The sequence below is a fragment of the Callospermophilus lateralis genome, chromosome 5 (genome assembly GCF_048772815.1).
Source record: "Callospermophilus lateralis isolate mCalLat2 chromosome 5, mCalLat2.hap1, whole genome shotgun sequence".
In the NCBI taxonomy this organism is placed as follows: Eukaryota; Metazoa; Chordata; class Mammalia; order Rodentia; family Sciuridae; genus Callospermophilus; species Callospermophilus lateralis.
Window position 1 is genome coordinate 153808200 of NC_135309.1, and position 27836 is coordinate 153836035.

General features: G+C 41.7%; 1 protein-coding gene and 1 long non-coding RNA gene across 3 annotated transcripts in view; one reads left to right on the top strand and one right to left on the bottom strand.

The window, feature by feature from the left end:
• Trio (trio Rho guanine nucleotide exchange factor) overlaps window positions 1–21131 on the bottom strand; it is a 338720-nt gene extending 317589 nt beyond the window's left edge. Inside the window, exon 1 of one of the 2 annotated variants that reach the window (XM_076857460.1) lies at window positions 20975–21131. In XM_076857460.1, the coding sequence (XP_076713575.1) occupies window positions 20975–21131 (157 nt within the window). The remainder of the gene's footprint in view (window positions 1–20974) is intronic. The other variant, XM_076857462.1, reaches the window with a different exon arrangement.
• A 412-nt stretch (window positions 21132–21543) lies between these two features.
• On the top strand, window positions 21544–27696 carry LOC143400146 (uncharacterized). Its single transcript, XR_013091450.1, has 3 exons — window positions 21544–21629; window positions 22606–22769; window positions 27388–27696. It is a non-coding gene; the product is annotated as an uncharacterized LOC143400146 (long non-coding RNA).
• The last annotated feature ends 140 nt before the right edge of the window (window positions 27697–27836 follow it).

Genomic DNA, 27836 nt, shown 5'->3' on the forward strand with positions numbered 1-27836 from the left:
CTGCAAGACTGTGCTATCTCCCTTCCTTTCCCTCTCCTCCCTCTCAAATTTCTATTGGAGAAGACATTGTATCATAAAATGTCTGGGCCTCTAGCCCAAGTCTGCTGACTCCATAGTTAGCACCAAACATCAGCCTCTTGAGATAAAAAGGCCATTGGAACTACGGGATGCAGCATTCCCTTGCTTATTTATTTAGCAGACATTTAAGAAGCACCAACTGTGTGCTGTGCACTGGGGCACAAACAAATTTAGTTTCAATGAAAATAAAATATTAAGAATTATATGTGCTAGGGTATCTGTAATCAACTTTTGTTTTTAGGAAAATTACTCTACCAAGAAAAGAATGATCAAGTTTATTTACTAAGCCAACTTTACTAAGGTCATTACAAATGCAAATATTAAATTAGATAAAACTGATTAAGGGGGGTAGGGTTGAGCAGAAAGAGAATCAGAGTCAGGAGACCTTACCAGGCAAAGAGGCAAATGAGCAGAGACAGGAAGGGCAGGTGGAGACTGTTCAGATTAAAGGCTTTAGGGCAGAAGAGAGAATAGAGAGCCTCTGAAGGCACTGCTTTCCTTCCAGCTAAAGACTTTACTTAGGGACCAATGAGGAATCTGGCAGATTCTACAGGGAGCATCCCCCAAATTACTGCCCCAGAAATCCAATTCCTATCTCTCTGACTGCCTTTAGCAAAATTGGGCAATGGCCCTTAGTATAACTGTCAGTCTAAAATGGTCAAAGAAAACAAAGATAAAAGAAATGCAGGAAAAAGGAACAAACAAGAAAACGATAGGTTACAAAGGATAGAGTCCACTTAGGGAAGAAAGACATTCATTAATTCAGCAAGACTGCATTCAGTGAATGTGCCCCCAGAAGCTACCAACCCAACCATTCCATTCTCATTGCCTTCACAGACTCTGGAGGCTAAAAACCCAGACACACAGGTCTAAGGACGATACCAACAGTAAGAGCACAGCTCTCTAGGAGGGTATCTGTGACAGCTATTTCTGGCATTCAGGAGCCTTTTGGAAAAGCTTACTTATGAGCAGATGAGGATGCCCGGAAAGGCTGGGGCAATGAGACTGACCTCTGGTGAGTCACTCTCCTCAACAGAGGAAAGTCCCTTTGAGCCCTAAAAAGATGGGTGGTCAACAGGAAGGAGAAAAGTAAGATGCACCTCCTGGGAAGCTTAAAGAAACAGCATGAGGTGGGAGAGACTGCTTTAATTCATCTATTTTCTTTTGAGTGTGCCCTTCCCTTACAGAGATGCGGTCTCCACAACCACTGTGCATTACAGACCAACTGGAAATAGCCATTCTGCTGTGGTGTGTGTGTTCTAGATCCATGGTTCCCAGGGGCCTTTATGCATTTTGGTATTTGAAATAACTCAATAGGTAATATGACACCAACACTTCAGGTCATGGGACCTGTATGTGAACAGCTGAATTTAACTTAAGCACAGGCACTTCAACGAGGAAAATTCCCCTGCAGGGCTAACTGACAAACAAGGGAATAATGGGGTGGGGGGGGGGAGGCACATCAACACCATTGGGATAAAACCCTGAGCAAAAGTAACACTTATCCAATTGGTGAGAGGTCACTGTTTAAATCTCAGGAAACAAGATCCTAGGCCTGGGTGAAACAGAGCCTTCCTGCCCTTAATACACATCAGATTCCACAGCAGACACTACTGTCAGTCTCTCCTCACTACTGATATATGTTTTACAAAACCAAACAGCCTCTCCTCAAGTCATATAGCTCAATCATCAGGCATTTTTCATTCTAATTCATTCAAGCTGGTGTGGCAGGACAGTTACCAGGAGGTTGAGCTAACCTTGCTGTACGGTGTGACATGCTCATCAAAGAAACTGACTTGTTTCCACATTTTTCTCTCTTGCTCCTGTAATGCCTGTCTTTCAGATGCTTTTTGATATAATCACCAAGCCCTTTTGAAACAATTTATTTGACAATGACATGGAAGTATCAAAGGACTTAATTAAGTTAACCTGAATGAATCATCCTAACAAGAAATTACTACTTACAACAGAATCAGGCTTGCAACTGGCCTGTGTCCCACTGCTAAGTGGCATCAGAACCCCCATCAGTGCAACAAGCACAGCATACTTAGGTAGGCAGAGAAGGAATCAGAGTACTAGCCACCACTGGGAATGTCTGGACTCAGTTTAAAATGCACTCATGCATGAACAACTCAGAGACTGTCTGGAGACTAGAAACCTTACTTGTTAATTTATTTTACAAATAACTATTTACAAATAAATATAATTACTTTACAAATAACTATAATACATATAACATGAGAAATAAAACTCATATAAAAATATATGTTGGGAGAGCCTGTTAAGATTCTTGAATATTTACAGCATGTGAGAATAAACAATTATGTGTGTCACTGCAAGCACCTTAAAAAGAAGGTAAGTTTTATTGAATTTTTTAGTTACACCAATAGGACTGTCATCTCCTTAGTCTGAAGAATTTTAGGCACACATCCACTTTGGTCAGCCTCACAATATAAATAATAAGCAATACGGGGGTATGTATCTGCCAGAACTCTAGTCAAGTTGGAGCGCCTTGCAAGAGACAGTCACTGTTCTTCATGAGGGATAAAATCTTTAAGAAATGCACATCAGTCCCAGGTTAGAAGAGGAAAAAAAATTTTTTTTCAAACAGGTCTCCTTATAGAAAATACCCTTTATTTGGCTAATCACATATAAAAAACACTTTGGAAGTGAATATGTGGCCTGAATCTACAATAACGATATAATAATTCTGCACTAGAAATTTCTATAAAGTCAGGAGATACAAATTATTTCTGACTGGTACTATCAAAATAAGAAAGGAGAGGAGGGGCTGGGGATGTGGCTCAAGCGGTAGCACGTTCACCTGGCATGCGTAGGGCACTGGGTTCAATCCTCAGCACCACATAAAAATAAAATAAAGATCTTGTGTCCGCTGAAAGCTAAAAATAAATATTAAAAAAAAAGAAAGGAGAGGAATGGGGTGTAACTCAGTGTAGAATGTATGTCTAGTATGTGCACAGCTCTGAGTTCAATCCCAAGTCCTGCAATAATGATGATAATTATTTTAAAAAAGTATAAAATCTGTCAACAGGATTGGGGGGCAAACTGCATGTGGGTTCTAAGAGCAAAATTAAAGAGGTCACTCCTAAAAGGTCTTAAATACCACCTGTATCTTACACCACCACCATATAGTGCTGCTCTGTGGCATATTTACTACCTAGTTTAGATCTTAGTTAATCTGAACTCTGTCATTTTTACAGGTAAAAGGTCAAAGAATTAATATATTCAGTGTTTTTTAGTATCTGTAAAGAACACAGTCTAGGCAAGTGTTAAATTGGAAGGCATCTGTTCTGATAATTTACAATGCAATTTCCCTAATCTCCTTCAACACTACATAACATCTCTATGGCAACACAATGACTTCAAATTCTGCCTTCAGTCTGCTCACTGAGCAGAGAGCTCTATGAGCCAGGCCTGCTCCTTCACAAAGCATGTCCCCATCCTAAATGACCTGTATCCACTCTATCTGTCCCACGTGTATAAATGAAAGGATTCTATAAATTGCCCTTAAGACACCTTAGGCGGGTCATGGTCCCAGCTATGGCTTTGTCACTGAAAGGTTCAAGTGTTGAAGGCTCAGTCCTCCATGTAGTGATATTGGGAGGTAGTGGACCTTTAAAAAGTGGGGCCTAGTAGAAGGTCCTCAGGTCACTGGGGTCACTGCCCTCAGAAGGGATTAATGCAGTTTTCATGGGGCCCTGAGTTAAGCCTTGTGAGAGCAAGTTACTATGAGAGTAAGTGTGATCCCTGAATTACAATCTGCCTTTCTGTGTGGCGATGTGATCTCTCTTTCCAGTGTGCTCTCATTATGATGCCACTACCATGTAATAGGGAAAGGTAACCTCACTAGAACTAACACTATATAGTTTGGACTTTCAGCCTCCAAAACTATGAGCTAAATCAACTTCTTTTCTTGATAAGTACTTAGCCTCATATATTTTGTTATAGTAGTAACAGCAAACAGACTAATACAATCCCATAACCTAAAACTAATACATACGCTTTAGCATAATTTGATGGTTCCTAAACCTAACTATGCATCTGAATTATCAATAGGGTGTTTTTCAAAATACAGATTCCAGGACCCTATTCTAAAACTACTATATCAGAATTTCTAGAGAATCTATATTTAAAACAACAACAACAAAAAAAAAAAAAAACTTTCCAGATGATATTCTAATAGTCTGAATTAAGAAACCACAGGTGTAAATCAACAATTGCTAATTGTGCTTCTTTGGGGGGCCAGCACTAGTGTTAGAGGCCACATCAGCTGACACAAGTAAAGAAACAATTACAATCCAAAGGAACCAGAACCAGAATCCAGCTCTACACAAGGTGCCACACCAATACCAACAGGCCCCAGGAGGAGGGATGGATAGACAATATAGTTTCCCAAACATAAGGATGTTTGAGGTGTGTCAGGAAGGAAAACCATGAAGAGAAGGGACCAGCAAACCCAAAAACCCACAATTGCAAGATCATGGGACACAGAGAAGAGCAATGTGATAGGGCAAGAAGTCCATGTCTCCCATGGGCCTGACCTGGCCCTGCTAAGGTGAGTAAGCTGATCTGGGCCAGGTATAGTGGTGCACACCTGTAATCCCAGCGGAGGCTGAGGTAGGAGGATTACAAGTTCAAAGCCAGCCTCAGCAACTTAGTGAGACCCTATCTCAAAACTTAAAAAAATAAGGTAAGCAGGGGGCCTCTGGGGAAATGGCTCAGTGGTTAAGTGTCCCTGGGTTCAATCCCTTGGACGAAAAAAAAGCATGTTTGGGACTCACATGTGACTTGGTTTCAAAGCACCATCCCAGACCATACAAATAGAAAGAAAATTTAGTGGCAGAAAAGGATGAAGACCTTAAGGAAAAAACTGAGAGTGATTCTGCCCTAGTCTCATTGATATTCTCACCTGTATCACAGAATAAGTACTGTGTGCATTGATGACTAATACACGATGTCTTTTTAAGAGCATCTCAAATTTCATTTCACCTTGAGGGCAATTTCAATTATGTAGACTTAAGCTAGTTGATCATTTCTTTTAATTTTAATTTCTATATTATTCCCCAGCACATTTTTAAAATAGGCCAAAAGAGAGAATGTGCCTAATCATCTTGCCTCTTTAGACTAAACTCCCACTGGACAGAATATTATTTTTGTCTTCTCCAGCTGGATGGCACCTGCATACTGACGCTGCTTGGGGATAAACATCTCATTCATTATAGTGTCATGTATATTAAATAATGCCCATAAAGTCCTTTGAAGATGAAAACCACTTCAAGTGCTAACTAATTCTAAGCTGAGCATTTGGACCTGAGAGACAAAGATGACAGACCAAACATCATAAGAAGGTCACTTACCCAGCAGGAGGCTCAGGCTCTGAGCTAACAGGCTCTAGTCCTTCAAACTAAAGATCCCTTTCACTCTACCCAGATGACAAACTGCAACCTGCTTTATGCGTCTTTAAGAAAGTTTCAAAATGTTACAAGAACAAAAGTTTTGGGTGGTTCATTTCTATCAGGGACAATGCCCAAAAGTAAATTCAAAGCTACACAAATTTGTCTTCCTTGAGAGATGTCTCCTTTTAAGTTGTGCCAAAATACAGTAGATGAAATGTCATCTCAATCCTAAAACAGGCACAATGAAAATCCTTCCAATAGAGTGCATATGATTTTATGCAAATTAATATATTTTCTGTTTTGGAATCATATTCTATACCTTAGATGTCATGCTAGTGAGCAGAGGTGACTCCAATATCCAAGAACACACAAAACTTGTACTAGTAGGAATAGCTATAATGTTTCATGTTAAAATTATTTTCAGTAGGAAACAGCAGAAAGCTGCATCTTACCTTCAACTCCCCAAAATGTTTGTAGGAAAACTAAAGTATCCTCACTTTCAACTCTCTCAGATGTGCCCTTCACTAACCCAAAATACACCACCAGGTCTGAGACAATCTGTAGGAACCTAAATCTCTTTCTGACTGAGACTTTGTAAAAAGTTAATTCAAGTTGGTCTACAAAAGCCCAAATATGCCACCACATATAGCAACTGAATATCAAATCTTCTCCATAATCACCTCCTTCAAATGAGTGACTTTATATATTTTTTTAAATTTTTAATTTTTTTGTTCTCTGACACCAACTAAAAGGTAGAAAACTCCCTAAATGGAGTTAAATACCTCAGTGTGAGGCACATGTCAGAGAATACGATGGATGGAAAGTCCAATGTGAGGAAGTAACTACTGAGCTTAAGCTGACCCTAGTCAAAGAATATGAAACCATCATCAGGCAAAGTCCTGCGTATACTCAGGACTCTTGCATACCTTGAGTAGAAGACCTTTGTGCATTTAGTGACCTTGAGTATGTCCCCAAATAGCTACCTGATCTGAAGCAAGTGAAAAAAAAAAAAAAACAAAACTCTGTGTTGGGGGAGGTATTGGAGACTGATTACATTTTTTTCTGTATCTATGCATATACCACAATGATACCCATTATTCTGTATAATATGCACCTATTAAAACAAACAAACAACCAACAACTCTGAGCTCTATTTCCTTCAGTATAAAACTAGATGCCACTACCATCTTGCAGGGAGCCAAGAAAATTAAGTAGCTGATACCTAGTAGTAGCTCAATAACTAAAGCTATTTAAGAATCTGAAATGAGTTCCAAATTTAGCAATGCCCTCTTTTTCTTTTTGGTATGTAATTTACATACTATAAAATTCACCATTTAAGAGTACAATTCAATGGTCTTTAGTATATTCACACCGTTGTGAAGCCATCATCATTGCCTAATTTCAGGACATCTCCATCATCTCCAAATTAGTAATCATTCCTCCTCAATTCATGACAGCTCCAAATTTGCTCTCCAAATTTTCTAAATATCAAAAGTCTTTCCCTTTTAAAATATTAATAGAAAATTTGATTCTCCTTTCTTGTAAAAATGTCTAGTCATAAGAAAGCCTGCTAGAAATACAAGGCCAAACTTTCAAGAACACAATCTAATGATTATGAGAACATTTATGGAAAGTATAGAACACAATCTATAAAAATTGAACCTATCTCCAAAAATCAGGGGCCCATGTTCAATGTCATCAGTTAATGTTAAAAACAAAACACACAGAACAGCAAATACTTTGCTTGTAACATAAGATCTTACCCACTCTTCCTTAATTTCTGGAACCAAGTGCACACACGTGCACATGCACATATACACACACCCCTCAGAAATCCCATACCAAAACAGAAACATCATTGCATTAAATGGTTTCTAGGAAGACATACAATGGAGGGCAAAAAGCAACACTTTTTCAAGTCATGACTCATAACTTCAATGCATTAACTCAGCCTCTTCCCCTCCTTATAGAATGAACTGGATTCCTGAGAAAAGATGGGCTCAACGGACATCATCTGTCACATACCGTGTTCATTCAGTCTCTCACCTACAGATACCTCCTTATCCAGTCCTAATAGCTCAACAATTTCCTTTTTGTTTCTTCTCTTTGGCAATTAGTACACTGTCATGAAAACTATAAACTTCTTCCAACAACAGGTATCATTTTTATAAATTACCTTTTAGGAATTAACATCCCTGTCTTTCCAGACTATTTTTTTTATTTTGTGCTTCAACATCACCAGAAAGTAAGCTGTTGATGGAGTCTGGCAGCTCTTCTCTTAACATGCCTCTGGGGAGATGCTGAGCATTACTTCATCTATTTTGTTTGGATGACTAACTTACAAGGCCCTGAGCTGAACCATAACTGCTGATTTGAACAGTTTGAACCTCAAGATGGAAGTTCATGATTGCCTTGGGATAGGCTAGCATTCTGAAATTACTTTCCATGTATTCTAGGATGGAGTAAAAAAGATATTGAAGGTAAGGGGAGCCATATTTATCACTGTGAGAGAGGAAGTACAAACAAGAAAAGAGACTAAAATTCACCCTGTGGAGCAGGACTGAAATTGGAAGCATGAGTATAAACAAAGGGTTTTTATTAAAGACAGATAGGTATGGAAAGAGATCTCAGTCTGTGTGCATCTATATAATTGTGTAGAAGCATGTGCATATATATGCTTGTGTATATGTATACCTCATTCCTAGCTCTTTCACTGAAAGGGTTCTAGATGCAATGCACCTCTGTAGTAATGACCCCTCTCTGCAAAATGAGCCAGGGGTCTCTGAAGAAATGCTTTATCTCAGGGTTGGGGCAAGGGATATATAAGACATCCCTGAACTGCTTACTCTGTCAGAAAGTTTTAATGTGCTAAAAAAATAAAATAAAAAATTATGAAGCTATGTTACAAAAGATAAAGAAGCCAGGCTGAAGGGATTCCCACTGGTCAATTTCAGACAATTTGGACAACAAACTAAGTAATGATAGCAAAGGATTTAATTCATTGCTTAAAACGGAAATTCATGAGGGCATACTTAGATAAATAAGTTGAGCAGAAGGAAAACCCATTAAATATAGAAAAAGTGGTGAAGTCAGAAAAGAGTCACCATTGGCAACCATCACAGCAGTAAGTGATCTATCTGGTCAAGGATCACTAACAGATGCTACAACTATGAAATAATGAAGAAAAGAGGATTTCACACAGTCTCAGATTAGCTTCCACAAAATGCTAACTAATGACAAAAGTACAAATACAGTAGAGAGGCCTGTTGGTCACCACCTGAACCAAGTGATAAAAGTAATCATCACCACAGTGGGACAGCTGGTATTGTGCATCCTGATGTGATACTCTGGCAATGACATGACACTTCTGCCAAATACGCATGGCCTAAATCTAGGCCTAAGGAATCATGCCTCCTTCACCCAGAGATGGCATTCAAAATAACCTGTCTGTAATCTCCAAAAATGCCAAGACGAGGGAAACAAGCTGAGGAAATATTCTAAATTAAAGGAAACCAAAGAGAAATGACAACCAAATGCAATGTGTGGTCCTGATCCCATACTATCATTTTTTTTTTAATTGCTAAAAAGGGCATTTCTGGGATAATCAGTAAAATTTCAGTAGACTAAGATGATTATATTGAATTAAAATTAATTTCCTGATCTTGCTCAATATGTAAGAACATGTCCTTGCTCTTAGAAATGCATAACAAACCATTTTGTAACTTACTTTCAAGTGGTTCAGAAACAAAAAGTAAATTATGTACCTATAACCATAGCAAAAGTCTCTCTCTCTCTCTCTCTCTCTCTCTCTCTCTCTCTCTCTCTCTCACACACACACACACACACACACACACACACAGAGAGAGAGAGAGAGAGAGAGAGAGAGAGAGATAAAGCAACCATGATAAAATAGTAACAATGCTCTTGCTTCTTTGAATGTGTTCTGGTTTCTCAAAATAAAGTTCCCTCCCCTTCCAAAAAAATTTAAAAACGTCAAATGTAATCAGCAATGAAGACATAAACCAACTCAACAGCCAACAATTATACAGTGAAGTCATAATTAAACTAAGCTGATATGAATCTGAACTTCGCACCACCTCTGTTAGTTTAAAATAAAAGATATACTACAATGTTGGGTCAAAAGCAACCCACAATTTCACACTAAACAACACTTCAATTCTATTCTCTTAATTTTAAAAATTTTCAAAAACTAAGACTTAAACCCAAGTTAAAAAAAAAAAACTGGAACTTTTAGAAACTCCTAGAGCAAAGAGGAAATGAAACAAATTTTTAGAGTGCAATATACCTTCTGATTTATATGTGGTCTATCTTCTATTAAAACTCTAAGGTAAATGTGAGTTATACGTGGAAAGACTCATGTAAAAACAGAACATTAGTTCCAGTCTAAACATGATGCTAAGAAACAAAGGCTTAAGATCCCAAAAAACTCATGCTATCTACTGATTATGAGGGAGACTACAGGAGGTGTGACTGGTGAAAATGCATCCCACAAACAGAAAACCTAAAACAGGTGCCTAAGAGTTGTCTCACTAAAAAGAGGACAGAGGGAAACAACCCTCCTCCCCACCATTACAATGTAATATCATCCACTTGCCTCACTTTGATGAATAACAGCAAAGTAATGAGTGACTGCAACAAAATAACTATATATAGAGAGGCCAGGAATTACCACACCCACTTCACTAAACTGTCCTGGAAAAGCAGCTTGGCAGCCTCCTGTCCTTACTGTCCTCCCGTTTCTTTCCTAAGTTGGAAAGAAAGTCCTGGTAAACTTTATAATGTGTCACACAGCAATGGGCTAAGAAATGTCCCTCCCCAGCCCTTCCCATACTCCAATCCCCAAAGCCAATAGCCAATGCTCGGATTTCCCACCCAACGCTTGGACTTATTCCAGATAGCCAAGGAAACAGAGGAACAACACTTCAACCAAGGTTCCAACCCAGACAGAGACAGGCATGGGACAGTAAATTAACATGGCCAACACACCTCACTTGAAAAGCTGGGACTACTAGGATTATTTATGTAAAAGTAACGTAAGTTTTAATTAGGTGAGAAGAAGGAAGTCACAGAAACTAAAGTACAGGGCCCAAATAAACATGAGAAAAATATTGGCTATATCCTTGAATCTTTCATTCAATTTTTATTTGGTATGAGACTAGAAAATTATAGCTGTGGTTCTCAACACACAGGATATACATTGCTGAATTTATTCAACTTTAAAGATTTTTAAGTAACAATACAGGGTTCTGTGGGAAGCTGTATAGAGTGAGGGTCATCCCCTACCTGGACTACTTCATCAAGGAGAAAAAGGACACGAGAGAGCTTTGTGTTAGGAGCCCTGTGTCTAATCCCAGCTGTGGCCTTTAGAAGAAGAACAATCTAGGGCAGGTCATTTACCCTCAGCAGAAGCTGACAAGACTCATCCATAACACAGAAATAGCATCCACCTGCTTGCTGGGGGGGGGGGGGGTGAGTCCACAAAAGAAGTATATAAAAATTCCCTACACAATACCTGGTAAATCATTGGCACTTAAAGGGTGATCAGCTGTGGCAGTGGTAGAGATTTTTTTAAAGAAGCAAGATTTTACCAGATTTTCTTGAAGGACAAGATTGACAGTAATCATTTTTGAAGAACAGGAAATAAACACAGTATTTTAAATGTCATCCTATGATACTGCAAGCACATTGTTTCTTTCTGAATGTCCTTATTTTAAGGTGACACAAAAGGTGTCACCTCATCTCTGATGACTGGTCCTGGCCTCTCACTCTGCTCCCTGGCTGCTAAAGGGTAGCAAGGGTAGTAAGATTATGCATGGAGAGGAACATTCCCCCATAGGACTGCACTTGCCAAAAAAAAAAAAAATAGGCCATGGGCCACAGATCCACATTGCAGGTTACCACAGGTAATCTATTAGGGATTCCAACTCAACCCTGCACAGGGTTCAAAGTCTAAGATTTCCAGCTCTCTTGAGAGGACAGGTCCGATTTCCCAAATAAGATAAACTCAACTGCAAACTCAGCAACCGAAAAGTATAAATATTCTAACAAACCAAGACATAAAAGAAATATCCAACAATGAATCCTTCAAATTTTGCAATTAAACACTGGGGAAGAAATATTTAAATATACCAGCTAACAAAATGCTGGCAGTAAGCAACTCCTGTGAGAAGCTGCTCTCCTGTGGGTGACCTATCAGGATGCATTGACCTGAAATGGCAAGGCAAGAAAATGAACGGCCTGGAAACAATCAAATTAGCACCAGTTCTCTAGGCTCCTGGTCTACAATCCATTAGGACAAGTGCAACAAAATTTAGATGGAGGTGAAATGACTCTAAAATGAAAGTGTGAAATATGTCCTGCCCATGCAAGCTTTTTACTAGTTAAGGGTCTTTGCATGCTAGCTATCATCACTATGGTATTGAAAAAGTATAGTGAACACAGGAAAGAATTTCCCATAATCATAAATTTAAATTTTGTAAAAAGGCACCTACAAACAAAATTTACTTAGCATTAGATTAATGAGAAATTTACTCCAGATTTTTGAATATCAAAATATAAGGCAACTTAAACTTTACATGTGGTCTATCTTTATATGTGGTCTATCTTCTATTAAAACTATTCTGTGGTTCTCTCCTATTATTCTGTGGTCTATCTTCTATTAAAACTTCTATTATGTTGAGACACTATTGAGTGAGACTAGCTAAATAGAAATATTTTATCTTATAACATTCTGATCAAAGCACTGTTTCCCAATACTTGTGAGGTAGCATCAGAATAAACAAGAGAAATTATACTTTGGGCCCTTATCATTTAAAAGTTAAATTAGTAAGTTATACAAAAATAAATTTTTGTGTTAGTACTTCAGACTGTAACACACCTATCATGAAGAACAAAATGATATAAAAATATGCAAGTTAAAAAACCTAAAACTTTCAAAATCCAAATTACCCAAGAGTGCACTCTCACAAGTGCAGAGTAGTTCTTCAATCACAGCAGCAATAAAGGTAGCAAGAACTACTGGGGTCATGAGGATGAAGATGAATCAGTGAGAGAAGAGGAAGTGGAAGAAAATGAACAAACAATGGAAATCAACTACACACACACACACACACACACACACTGCTTTGACCAACATCTTAAAGACATTCATATGCATGATTTTCAAATTATAATTAAAGCATTTTGCCATAAAACATCCATGGCATTTGCACGTCACTTTATATATACCAGAAAAATGAATTCTTTTAAAATAGATTTCAAATATCAGTCTCTGCTACATTCATTCCTTTTTACATTGAAGCCCCTACTTCACTGAGTTCCTAAGTGGGGTATTTTATGATTTTTCAAGGTATATACAGACTAATACCCCTCCACACACACCAAGAAAAACCAAGCACACAATCCCTATTTAAAAATAGTGGCAGGCCATATTTTTAAATGTGAATTATGCTTTTTGCAAGTTCAAGATTAATTTTTCATTTTTATGGTTTAAAGTCTTAAAAAGGAGAACAGGCACTTTGTATATCCATTCACTAATATGAACACTGTGAAATAGGTGCCTACAAAGTCAACTACATACCAGAAGGCCCAAGAACAGAGAGCAATGATCTCACACACATTACTAATGAAGGAACAACCCTCCCCCAAAATAAAATACATTCCTAGAAAGTTCTTCTTTAATGCTAGGAATACTCAGGTACATAGTGTATGTGTTACTTGTGTTACTTCTATTTTCTATATGAACAGCAGCAAAAATCATCAGTGAGAGAATCCTTCAGACTTTGAAGCAGCAGAAATGATTGTCCCTATCTAAAGATCATTCATTTGTGCTATAAGTAGTGGATTTGCCTTACAAGGCAGATGGATTCTCACGGTGACACTCTCATGGAATCCCAGGAAAGTTATCTTTATTTCCCCATACCCATCTTTAAAATTTCTCTAGATTACTTCCGCAGTCATAGAAACCTTACTCCTACATATGGCAATGTGAGAAATAACTTTCAAATCAATAGAAAGATCTTTCCAAAATATTCAATATCTTTAAATATTTATTTTTTAGTTGTAGTTGGACACAATACATTTATTTTATTTATTTATATGTGGTGCTGAGGATCGAAACCAGGGCCTCATACAGGCTAGGCGAGCGCTCTACAGCTGAGCCATAACCCCAGCCCCAATAATTCAATTTTGTTAAAGTTTACTTAGAGAAATTATTAATATTGGCTTTGGGGTTTGTTGTTGTTGTTGTTTTGTTCTGGTATCTCACTATTTTTATTTACATTTCTTTGATTGCTAGTAAAGCTGAATATTTGTTGGCCATTTGTCCTGTGAATTGTATATTTATAATCCTTTTGCTTCTTATTTGATTAAGACTTTTATTAATTATATGTGTGTGTGTGTGTGTGTGTATATTTCTTAAATTTGTAATAAACATTTTTCTCTCAGCTGTTGGCCTTTTTTTAATGTTATATTTTAAAATAATAGTTAAACTGGCTATATGTGTGTGTGTGTGTGTGTGTGTACACGTGCGCACAGTATAACTCTATCATCCCCAGCAGCCCCTCCCATTGCACCTCTGCAACCATTTTCCCACCCCAACTCCAGGCAATCAATCACCAATCTGTTCTGTTACTACAGCTCTTTTTGTGAATGTCATATATAAATGGAACATACTTTTGGGACTCTTTCTCTCACTCAGCATTTACTGAACTGATGCATTACAGCTTATCTATTCACAGCTATATTGTTTTACTTTTAACAACAGACAGCAAAGAGTCCCTAGCCCTTCCCAGCAGTCTCTTTCCTGGAACTGAGGAAAAAGGAGGGTCATACAGCTGCCAGGACAAATCACCACCACTTATGAAAACCCCTTCTGAATAGACACCATATACAATTCATCCCTACAGGGATACAGGCTGCTAAAAAAATAAGCCTGATGTATTGTCATGGACACTGTTAACCTAGAATACTCTAGACCTGGAACCTAGGGTTTATGTTGACTACATTTTCAGGAGAGCTTTCAACATCTGTGTAACTGCTAAAATGTACATAGTTATGACAAAACCCAAACAGGATGATGCTTCCAAAATATCACACTTGCTCTATAGATGACTCTGTAATTCTCCCTAGCAGGCAAGAGTATGCATGTGACTAATTAAAACAGTTATCTAAAATTTAAGTACATTTATCACCAAAAGAGGTCTGACATCTTCACCTGCTGCTGGACTAAATATTCTACTCACTACGAAGTCTCATGAAGGAAAAGCCTCAAAGCCAACTTCTTTCTGCAGCTCCACTCCCTCCACCTCCTGTGTGAAGTCATTCAGGCTTTCTTTCCTGTAATGTACAATCTTTCCCTCAGGGGAGGTGGCTCATAATTCGGGTTTCAAGGGGCTTCTTTACATGGTGAGGCAACAGAAAAAAAAAAAAAAAAAGAGAGAGATTAAGGTAACAACAAAGGAAGCAAACTGTTTCCATTATTGGATGAGAAGTGAAAATGAGTATACATATACTTGCTAACCATTAAATGTGAGATTTCCCAAAAACAGGAATGCCTGCATATAAAGATTAATAACAAAAAAGCTGAGAGACCACACTGGAGATGGTCAGGGATCTAGTCAGGGATTTCTGTTTCATCTTAATAAACCGAGCAAAGAGGGAGTGAAGTGGGGGTTTGGCAGGGGCGAGGCACCTGTTGTGAGAAGCCAAGGCTTGCTCTAGGGGTAAAGAGGTCTAAGACCAGGGACCTACCTCAAGGCAGGAACAGGAAAGGGAAGGAGCAACAGAGGAAAACCTCCCAGGGCCTTTTCCCATTCCCTTGTGTTGCTTTTCCCTCAGTTCAGAGGCAGGGACACAGGCATTTCCAAATGGCTCCAGAACAAACAAAGCAGCCAGAATTCCTAAGTGGAAGCTCAATGAGCACAAGTCCCCCATTCAAGTTCATTCCTTTCCTACAGCTCAGAAGATAATCAGCTCCTCAGAAGAATCTAGAAATGCAAAAGAGACGCTCGCTGCACCATCCAAACCCACTCAACCCTGCTCCCACTGTGGGTCCATCCTGTCCTCTGCTGTCCTCTGCTTTCCTCAGCTTAAAGGGGTTGAGAAGGGATAACAGACAGCATCCTATCCACAAGGCAAATCACTCAGTCACCCCTGTCAGTTCAGCCAAGTATACTGGGGTGAGGCGAGAGGCAAGAATGAAAGAAGGGACCTCAGAGCACACTATGCTTTCTACCAGAATTCAGTGGGATTCTCATTCAAATCCCTTTCTTCACTTTCCTTTGAGTAGCTGACTTCCTGCCAGTGGCACTATTAAAAATTTGTCAAGACAATGCACATAAGGAAATAAAAACCAATTCATTAGAGATTGAGGAAGAATGAAGGGAGTAAATTTGCTTTTTACAGTAAAACATAGCTTATCCCTATCAACCTAGGTTAGTACGCAGAAAGTGTGGCTATTAAGAATTTGACTTTTCACTGGGATTCTGCCAAAGACATTACATAAAATTTTACTTTCTCAGTAGAAGTCAAGTAATTAAACAAAATAAATATTAAATCTAGTTGGTTGAGATCACGACAGCTTCCAACACACCTCTCACTTTCAGTTAGGAACAAATTCCAAATGTATCATAAAAATTAAAGGTTAACCCAACTACATATTTTTAACATACATTTAAAGAATATATTGAAACCACATTTCACTGTGAACATTGCCATTGGCTTCATTTAAGTCTTTGTTAATTACTGAAATGGTTAAAATGGCTTTATTTAAATCTTCACTTGATCTTGGATGGTAAAATTATAAATGAATAAAATACAACATTCCACATCAATAAGCCAGTTTACAAGGTTTCAATGAAAAGCTTCTTTCAATGATTATTTTACTGCTCTTCTTTGATTTCTGGAAAGTAACTTATAGTCTGATTATTTTTAGAAATCTTGCTTTCCTCTAAAACTGAGCCTGACTGTGCCATCTAAAAAGAAGAAGCCAATATTCACTATCAAACAACATTTTTTTAGCTCACCTTTTTATTGAGATACCAAGAACCTATTTCATAATATAATAATAATTACTCTAGTGCTTATTAGAGTAATTATTGTATTATGACCAAAACTTCCAGGCCTCTAATATTAACAGTCACATAGCAAGTTTGAAGGCTAGCCACTTAAATGGTGCTAAGAGTATAAATATGAAGAAAAGCTTCCCTAATACTCCATAAGGAAACCATCATATAAAAACATGAAAAGATGTGCTGCTCTCTCAAAAAGTCACAGACTTGATTCTCTTCATGTGTTCTTTGAAAAGTAAGGGTCTCTAGCTAGGAGCTGGAGAATAAAATTTAATAAGAAAGAAATTCAGCACAATGGCTTCAGAATAACCACAAACTTTCATTCTCCACATTTATTTAAGGCCCATCTAAAGCATGCCAGGCAGGTTAAAAATAATGCATTTATGTAAGCACCCCTGCACATATACTCTTGCAAGGTTAAATAGGGAACTCTGAAAGAGTGATTTATTGCCACAAGAACAAGGCCCCAAAATAGATTAGCAATAAAAGTGATTGGTCCCAGTGGGGTTGAGAACTAATGTAAGCAATGTCCTGGCCATGCGAAGCATCCGGGAAAGAGCACCAGAATCAAGGGCCAGAATCCAGGGTGAGCTTCCTGGCCCTAACCCCTCCTCTACCAAATTCCACTCACACAACCTCCTTAAGAATGTGATTCCTCAACTGTAAACAAAGAGGGGAGAGGAGGGGGGGCAGGGGGGACGACTAGTTCATTTCTATAATATCATTTTGTTTGTTTGCTTTTTTAAATTTTACCTTTTGCTTTTGCTTTGAAATCTGCTTTATCTTATTCAGTGCTGAGCTCTGTACAAAGGAGAAATAAATATGAAGTTCAAATCCATTAACACTTGCAGAAAATCTTTGGCTGCCCTTTCCCACACAATCACTCATCTTTCAACTTCCAACCCACTTTAACACTAACTGGCCTGCCCACTATGTTCCAGTTCTATAAATGAGTGGTCTGGATTGTCAAAATGAATACCAAGTTTCTAGACCAGAGAATAAAATGACAGCATAAGGGCTCAGACCTTGAGTGAGGTGGATGCAGGTGACTGAGAGCTGAAGGGAAGGGCAACCACTGCTTTGAAACCCAAAGAAAAATGGAGAACAATCCTAATTAGAATAAGTTATACTCTATATAATGTATATGTCAAAAATACACTCTGTCAGGTATATCTAAAAAGAACAAATAAATTTGAAAAATAAAATAAATAAGGAAAAAAATGGAGAAAAATGTATAAGTGCTGGGGCGCAAAGGGAACCACAAAGTTCAGAGAAAGGGGAAAAAAAAACAAAACCCAGTCATCCCCCTGAAAGACACTTTAGAGCAGGCATCTTCTCCCCAGCACCCAATTCCAAATTTTGGCAAGTGGCAGCAACTCTGCTTGAACACTTCTTCTAATGGAGAAATCACACAGCAGCTCTATTTTTGAACTGCTCTAGTTATTTAAAAGTTCTATTACACTAAAGTCTCTCTCCTTCTGTCAACCAAACATGGGTACTAGTTTTCAATCTGTGGCATTAAATATAAATTTAATGCGGGAGGAGCAAAAACAAGGAAAGAAAAGACAGCAGAGCAAACAGAGTTTTCTGGCTGAGAAAGGAAAGACAACTGATAGAAAAGCCCTCAACTACAGCACTTTGTCAATCTCAAGGACTGGGCTCAAAAACACTCTAGAAAAGAGGTTCACACCCTCATCTGTCCTCTCCATCAATAAAAACCTATTTTCTGTTTCTGTATCTTAGGAAAGAAAGCTAGATTGTACAGATAGACTGGCTGCTTCCTTATCTTCAGCAACCACATTCAATCAAAACTACCCAGGAGGCCCCTGTCTCCCAGATGAGGTCTCCACCCAGGGCCCTCCTACTTGTTCTGTCCTGACAGTTCAAACCCTATGCCTACATATCCACCTATCAGCCCTTCTCTACCCTCTGCTAGACATCCCAAGCCTAGACCTGACAGCCAAGATCTAGAGCAGGGATTCAAAGCTGCCCAAAACAGAGAAAAGCTGTTTGTTGTTGTTGTTGTTGTTTGTTTTGTTTTGTTTTGGAGGGGGCAGGAACTCAGCAGTACTTGACCACTAAGCCACATCCCCAGACCTATTTTGTATTTTATTTAGAAACAGGGGTTCATAAGCTGCTTAGTGTTTCAACATTGTTGAAGCTGGCTTTGAACTTGAGATCCTCCTGCCTCAGCCTCCCAAGCCACTGGGATTACAGGCATGTGCCACTGCACCACCGTGCTCAGCAGGGAAAAGCTCTTTTTTAAAGATTCCAGATTACCTCTGGAATGGGACTCTGGTACCAATGCCTGCTAAAAATCTGTCCTGGCTCCTGACAGTAAGTCAAACTACTGAAAGGGAAGTTTGTCAAGTCATTTTAAGTCATTCTGGAGGGTGAAAGAAAGAAGCAAGCCAATGAACAACATTATATGGTTCTGCTCCAAATTCAACTGGAACAGGAGCCTAGGCAGTCCGGGCAACATAACCAAGAGTAAAGGATATCGTGGAAAGAGCTACACTAAAAGGGTACAAGCTTTTGGGAAGTCCAGTTCAACTCACTGTCTTCTGGGGGCTCTTCAAGCAAAAGAAGAGATTCCTAAGGTGTGCATAATAAAGACATAGGACAGTTTGGTCTCACAAGCACCAAAAATTCCATCTCCAGGGCAAAGAGACTTTCTTACAGAAAGCAGCTGAATTCTGCAGAATCTATTATTTTGTGACAGGTGGTATACAAAGAAGACAGGCTAGACTTTAGCTTCAGGGCATGAAGGGAACACGTCATAGCTCTGCTATTAAGAGGTAAGACAGGGCTGCTCTACCAAGCTAGTCACACACGAAAGGGGGGATGGGGACAAAAGGAAAAGGGGATGGGAGAAGAGTTCCACTTGAAGGAGCTAATGTTTTCATAAACCTTTGCTTTCTGCAGGGACCTCACAGGAGTGGGAGCACTGGAGAATATATTAAACCCAAGCCGACACTACAGTAGGAGTGTGTCATTCCCAGTCACGACCAATCCGTTAAAATGAATCAAAAATAATCCCGCCTAGCAAAGAACAAGAAAAGGAGAGGAAGACAGTACTAAATCACGTATCTACCGGCACTACTAACTTCTGCCTCTGACCAAGGCCTTCGGCTGCAATTGCTCCTAGTGACCGAATTGTCGAACTGATCTCACCGAATCTTGGGAAGCTGATTTTGAAAGAGGCCACCTAGAAACTGAGCCGCCGGTCTCGCGCGCCCGCCCCAGCGCAGACTGCTCCTCTGGCGGGTCCCCTACCCATCGGTCCTCCACCCGGTCGCCACCAGCACTCGGCACCAGCCCTCTGCCCGCCCGTCCCTCTGGGCCCCGACCTGGTCCGCCCTCCTGGGCTCTCCAGCGCAGAGCCTGCATCTTCCCGCGCCTGAGCCGATGGGGATGGCGCTCCGGGCTGCGGGCCACTAGGCGGCCGCAGCCGACGCCTCCACGCGCGAGCAGACAGGACTGGGCGCAGGGAAGCCGGACGCTGGGACGCTAGCCGGTTATCTGGTCCCGGGTGGGAGGAGGGACCGCCACAGGGGTCCCGCGGACGCCCTGTCACGCCCCCTACGCCGCACACCCGGGCCCCTCCCGCTGGCGGGTCGCAATGCTCGCTTTCGCCGCGGCCACCCCCTCTTCGCCGGGGCGGACACTGAGCCACCTGGCACAGCCTCCACCGCCACAACACCCACGCAGTACCCCGCGGGCTCCGGCCCTAGGCCGCCCTCCTGGGCCGTTCCCAGAGACAATGGCTCACCCCGTCACCCTTCTGCTAGACCACAGGGTACTCCGCTTTCCCTGGGCAGCGGATGTCATAGCTGCCCGTTTCACAGAAGTGTAGACCGAGGCCGAGGAGCTCAAAAGCGAGGGACATGCGGAGAAACCCGGCTGCTAGTAGGGTCGAGGAGGGTCCAGGTAAAAATGGGCCAGGGCGGCAGAGAGACGAGCTCGCTTTCCCCGGCACCGGACTGGCCCCAGCCCGGTCCACTCCGCCCGAGGGACAGGGGCCTCCGCCCACGCCGTCCCTGCCGCCGCCTCTTCGGCCCTCTCGCGAAAAAGACAAAGAACCTGCGCCCCAACCCTCGGATCCCTGGCCGCTGGGGACCAGAGGCCGGGGGATTTTTACCCTGAAACCAGAGGCGGGCGCAGGAAAGGCGAGTCAGAGGTGCCCGGGCCGAGCCGCCGCGCGCGGGGCGGCGCGGGCAGCGTGACACCGGCGTGGGTCGGGGATCCCGGGCCGAGGGTGCAGCGGCCGGGGCGGGAGCGCGAGGGGCCGGACCCGCGGGAGGGCGAGTGAGCACCCGGCGCGCCGGGGTCGGCCGAGCGCGCGGGGCAGCGCTGCCGCCGGGGCGGTCCGGCCACAGCTGCACTCACCGGATCGGAAGAAGGCCGCGATGTCGGCCAGGTCCTTGGCTGCCTCTTCGGCCCCCTCGCCAGCGCCGCCCCCGCACCCTGAGCCCGCTGCGCTGGCCGCCGCGGCAGGGCCGGAGGACGCGGCGGGGGCGGCAGCGCCGCCGCTGCTGCCGCTCATGGCTGCGGCGGCGCCCGCGGCCGCGCCCGCCTCGGACCCCGCGCCCCTAGCGCCGCGCGCCGCCCGCTCCGCGCCGGGCCTGGCGGCGCCGAGCACCCAGCTGCCGGCGCCCGGCGCGCGGACGCAGAGCCCTGGGGCGGCGGGCGGCGGCGGCGGCGGCTTGGCCCGAGGAGCGCGCCCACATAGACGAGGACTCCGCCCGAGAGCCGAGAGGCGACCGCTGGGCGGGGGCGGGGAGCCACGGCCTTGGCGGCGCCGGCCGGAACGCGGGCAGCAACGCGCGCCGCGCCGGACACGCAGTCGCGAGGGCGGAGGCCCGTGGCCGGCGGTAGCTCCGAGATCACGGGCGCCGGCGGCAGCCGCGAGCCTCCATCTTGGTTTCAAATGGGGAAGGAAGGAGGGGGAGGGGGAAATCACGGCTGAGGGAACCCGGGTGAAAGGATAGGGGAGAGCAGCGAAAGGAAAGGAAGGAAAAAAGAGGGGCTTCGGGAATTTCCGGTGAGTCTCGTCAGGGATCCGAGCGTCGGCTCGGCAGGTGGGCGGGGCCTAGCGAGAGGGGTGGGGCCGTGCTGGGCTCTGGGAAGCCCAGAGGGCCGGTTGGCGGCTGCGGGAGGGTTCGCTTTGCGAGGTCTCCGCCCGGTAGCTCTATACCTCAGGAAGAGGGAGAACGCTCTGCCTACCCAGCTGACGTTCCCAGGCCGGGCATTGCGCCCACTGCCAGGGCTCTCGCTCTGGCGCCGCGAGCACCATCTTCCAGAGCTAGAGAGAGCCCTTTCATTCTTAGGTCGTCGGCTGGCCCGGTGACTCCAGCACTGGGCTGGTGTGTCCCTCGCTGGCTCAGCGCGGGCACTGGCACGTAGGTGGAGCTCCAGTAGTTGTTGGATGAGCCAAGAGGTCATGAAAACAGGTTATCTGCCCCAGTCCCGGAGGCCACAGTGTCCTCAAACTGAGACTCCTAATCTAGGACTCCCCATCTCCGGAGCGTCCTCCGGCTTGACCTCAGACTCCCAGATCCACTGCGCTCAGTCTCCCAAAACGAGCGGGGAAGACAATGGGAGACCAGAGGAAATTCACCTTTTGGGAAGAGCCAGGCATCGTTTGCTGGTTTTGTGGCTACAAGCAGAGTTAAGTGGTTGGTGTCAAAAGTTAAGCACTCAAATGCTGGGGAAACCAACACGGAAACTACAACTTTCAACTATATACTACACATATATACTGGAAATGGACAATTAAATAAATGAATAGTGGATGATGGCCACCAGGTCTCTTACCTGTTACTGACCAGCAGAAGGAGGCTAGAGTGGTCCATTTGCTCTTGGATCAGAGCTGAAGTCATCAGTGTGAACTCTTATTTGGCTTAGTAGAGCTACAAAGATATATATATTAGATATATATAGATATATAGATATATATTAGATAAATATGTGTTTACACAGGGTAGTAACACAATGCATGTATCTCCTTGCTCTATCAGTTAAGTGGGCCTGCAGAGGACAACCAACACAGCTAGCACCCAGATCTTCTTTTTAGTACCATTCTTCAACAAAAGGAACCAGTACTCCTTGGGGAAATAGCTGATTCTAATCCTGGGACAGGAAATATTTAACAAGAACCTGGAGCATCCTGCTGTGTCAGAAGGTAAGGAAGTTCTCTCCCACACCCACCTAAAAAGTTGGGTTTTGTTTTGTTTTGTTTTAATTAACAAGAATGTTGAGGGTATGTCAAAGCAACACAAAATCCAATTGAAAGAGCTCCCAATGGCCAAAGCCAGAAAATTTGAACAAGAAAATAAATAACACACTATTTGATAAAATAAATATCTGCTGATATAAATTAATGATTAAGTAAATAAATAGAGGAAAACAGGCAAATCTCCCATGCAGAAGAATTAAAAATAATTTATGTCTATATTGTGCCCTGAATGAGATGGAATAAAACTCCCTGTTCCTTGACTGTGAGCTGCATATAGGAACTTCCTTCCAAAGAATACAAAATGAGAGCTGGGACTGTGACTCAGTGGTAGCACACTTGCCTGGCATGCATGAGGCACTGGGTTTAATTTTCAGCACCACATATAAATAAATAAATAAAGGTCAACAATTAAAAAGAAATAATAATTTAAAAAAAGAATACAAAATGAAAAGGAGGGGAGAAAAGTACGTTTACAATAGGGAAACATGACCACCACTTTCTTGGATAGATAATTAAGGTGAACATCAGAAGCAATGAGTCTTGTTGATAGCATGGATTCTTGATATGATGTGATGAAAATGGCAATTTATCTCTGTGTCCTTCTTCCCCAAAGCCCACAACTCCTGTCTAATAGTGAGAAAAACATCAAAGGAATCCCAATTGAAGGACAGCCTACAAATTACTTGACCAACACAATCCCAGCCTATCAAGGTCATCAAAAATAAGCAAAGTCAGGGCTGGGGATGTGGCTCAAGTGGTAGCGCGCTTGCCTGGCATGCCCAGGGCGCTGGGTTCAATCCTCAACACCACATAAAAATAAAATAAAGATACTGTGTCCACCTAAAACTAAAAAATAAATATTAAAAAAATTAAATACTTGAGAAATGCCCAGGTAAGTGTAGAAAGCAAATCTGAAAAAAAAAAAAAAAGAGAGAGAGAGAAACTGTCACAACCATGAGTATCCTAACAAAATATAAGAACTAAATACTTTGTAGTGTTCTTGATGAGATCCTGGAACCAAAAACCACATATTTTAAAAGCTTAAGAAAATCAGAAAATTGGAATACCATATGGACTTTGGTTAATAACAATGAACCAATATTGCTTCTTTAATTGTGAGAAATGTACCCTCCTAATAAAAGATGATAATAATAGGGAAAGCCAAGTAGAGGGCATATGGGAACTCTCTTCATAACTTTTTTAGTAAACATCAATCTATTTAAGAGAAAATTTTGTTTTTAAAGTTTTATTGTTTCATTTTTTAATTTTTGTTTATGTATTTTTGGGGGTTTGAACCTAGGGGCACTAGCCACTGAGCAACAGCCCCACCCCTTTTTGTTTTTTATTTTAAAGCAGGGTCTCATGAAGTTGTTAGGGCTAAGTAGCTAAGCTTGCCATCCTCCTGCCTCAGCCTCCCAAGCATTAGAAGTTTGAATTTTTTTTTTTTTTTTTTTTACTGGATGGTCTATATCTTTAAAAAAAAAATAAATAAATAAAAAACAATAGACCCAAATTTCACCAACTGTCAACTCAGGTTTGTTGACAATGTTTCTTTTTCTTATTTTTTTTTTCCCCCTATTGGTTAATTTCTGTCTCCAGCTAGCATTCCCCTTGAGAGGAAGAATGCTTAATCCTAGTTCAGGGAAAACCCAAACTTTTGTGCTTTTCTTTGTTTTTGGGTGCTTTCCCTCTGCTGCTTACCCACTACCACCCATCCCCCCCAGGCTTATAGCTGAGCTTTCAGCTATAAGTTTTCAAAGTGGGAACAGAAAGGTTGTACTTGGTTGTTGGTCATCCTAAATTCATGCTGGCATGCCTGCCCCTCCAAATCCACAGCCTTCCTGAATTGCAGACATTGCTAAGGCCATGCCTCAGCGGTTGCTCCTCATCCAACAGTGGGAACTCTGAGGTCTGTTGGCAGTCAGTGCCCCTCCTGAGCTACTCCCAGCCACCCTGGAAAATACTCAGCTGCTCACAGGCATGCTCAGACCCCAGCCTGCCCAGACCTAGAAACAAAGAACAAGATCTCTGCTCTCAGATCCCTCAAGCCTAGCTGGGGACAGCCTTTCTCAGAGTCATGTTGGGGTTTAATGCTCTCCATCTCTATCACCAACCCAAATTTGAAAAATGAAAAAAAATATAGATAGATAGAGATGTGAATGACAGGAGGGGAACCTCACTCCAGCTTCACAGTGCTTTCTTCCATTTCTACTGTTTTCAGCATAACCTTTCTGCTCTTTAAGAGAAAACTTTTAATGTTCAACAATCTTTTGCTGAGTGCAGTGGCACATGCCTATAATTTCAGCTACTCAAGAGGCTGAAGCAGGAGGATTACAAATTCAGAGCCAGCTTGGACAGCTTAATTAACCTTGCCTCAAAATTTAAGAAAGAGCTGGGATATATCTCATTAGTATAGCATTTGCCTAGCATGCACAAGGCCCTGGGTTCCATCCCCAGTAATACAGTCTTTTCCCTCCACTTATTCTCTCTGCCATAGGTTACAAAAGTATCTCTTAAAACTTAGAAGCCATGTGCCAACCTATTTCTCTTTGCATCCCTTCCATAATAACCCCGTTTTTTGGATTGTGAATACAGAACCCCCTCACTGCCGCCAAAATAAAATGGTTGAGAAAGGTCAAGAATTTGAAAAAATAAAAATTGCTTGGAGGAGAGGGACAGATTGGATAGCAAGCTACCATAGAAAGATTGGCAATACCCTGCTGGTGGTACCTGGGAAGTGGCAAGTAAAAAAGCCTAGCCCATGTTGGAGGAGGGTGAGTGTGAGGGTAAGGGGTGTTGAAAGTGAGCCTGAAGGAGAAAGTGACTGACTGTGTGTAATAACCACTGAGGGTGTCGGGGATCAGGGTGGGTAGGGATAGTTGGTGTATATTTGGGCAAAAACAGGGCTCTAGTCTTAGGACTAGATTCTGGCCAATTCTTCTATCTCAGGTAGTCAGCCCCAAAAAGTGGTACGGAAGACTTATGTGCAAGTGTGGGACACACATGTAGACTCACCCAGATTGCAATAAGAGAAAAAGGCTGCACACAGGTTTTTTTTTTCCTTCTTCCATCTAAGCATGTGCAAGGGATCTAAACAGGGTTTCATAACAGCTGCTGTTGATCCTACCCAACCTTCAAAATTCAGCTCAAATTTCATCCCCTTTCATGAAGCTCCTACATAACTCAAATTGATCTTTCCTATCTCTGGATTCTGCAGCAGCAGTCATTTTAGCATTTAATCATATACTGTATTATATTATTCACATCTTTCATGTTTAATGTCTTGGCTACAAGATACAGAGATCCTTTGCCATCATTACACAGGTACTCATGTGCCTAGAGCCCAACGGCATGAACTGAAATGTGGAACAACAGCTAACTCAGACACTTCAGCGTGTACATCAGTATACTTTCTTTCCTTCTTATCAAACTATGCCCAACTTAAAAAAAAAATCCATTTTTTTTACCTTAATTCTCAGAGGAGGACATACAATCAATCAACAAGTACATGAAAAAATGCTCACCATCTTTAGCAGTCAGAGAAATGCAAATCAAAACCACCCTAAGATACCATCTCACTCCAGTAAGACTGGCAGCCATTAAGAAGTCAAACAACAACAAGTGCTGGCGAGGATGTGGGGAAAAGGGTACTCTGGTACATTGCTGGTGGGACTGCAAACTGGTGCTGCCAATTTGGAAAGCAGTATGGAGATTCCTGGGAAAGCTGGGAATGGAACCACCATTTGACCCAGCCATTGCCCTTCTAGGTCTATTCCCTGAAGACCTTAAAGGAGCATACTACAGAGATACTGCCACTTCGATGTTCATAGCAGCACAATTCACAATAGCTAGACTGTGGAACCAACCCAGATGCCCTTCAATAGATGAATGGATAAAAAAAATGTGGCATTTATACACCATGGAGTATTACGCAGCGCTAAAAAATGACAAAATCATAGAATTTGCAGGGAAATGGATGGCATTAGAGCAGATTATGCTTAGTGAAGTTAGCCAATCCCTAAAAAACAAATACCAAATGTCTTCTTTGATATAATGAGAGCAACTAAGAACAGAGCAGGGAGGAAGAACAGGAAGAAAAGATTAACATTAAGCAGAGTCATGAGGTGGGAGGGAAAGGGAGAGAAAAGGGAAATTGCATGGAAATGGAGGGAGACCCTCAATGCTATACAAAATTACATATAAGAAGTTGTGAGGGGAAGGGGAAAATAAACAAGGAGGGAAATGAATTACAGTAGATGGGGTAGAGAGAGAAGATGGGAGGGGAGGGGAGGGGAGGGAGGATAGTAGAGGATAGGATAGGTAGCAGAATACAACAGTTACTAATAGGGCATTAGGTAAAAATGTGGATGTGTAACCAATGTGATTCTGCAATCTGTATTTGGGGTAAAAATGGGAGTTCATAATCCACTTGAATCTATTATATGTAATATGAGATGTCAAGAGCTTTGTAATATTTCGAACAACCAATAAAAAAAAATTTTACCATTAAAAAAAAAAGTGACTAACCCCCAATACTTTAAAATGCAACTTTATTTGAAAACAGGGTCATTGCAAGATGTAATTATTTAAGACTACAGTCATACTGCCTTAATTCAATGTGACTAGAGTCCTTGTAAGAAGATGGCCGTGTGAAGACAGAGACATGCAGGAAGAATGTAATGTGAAGATGGAGGATTGGGACAATATATCCTCAAGCCAAAGGATACCAAAAATTGCTAGAAGACCACCAGAAGCAAGGGAGAAGTAAAGAAGGATTTGCCTCCAGTTTTCAGAGGAAGCATGGCTCTACCTACACTTGATTTCAGACTTCTAGCCTCCAGAACACTGAAGCAATAAATTTCTATTACTTTAAGCTGCCCAGTTTATTATACTTATAACTGTAAGTATAGCAACCTTGCTATAACTAATGCATGAGCTAACATATTTAACTAGTCCTCCAAATTTTCTAATGAAACTCGTTCTAAGGAAAGATTACATGTTGACCTTATGAAT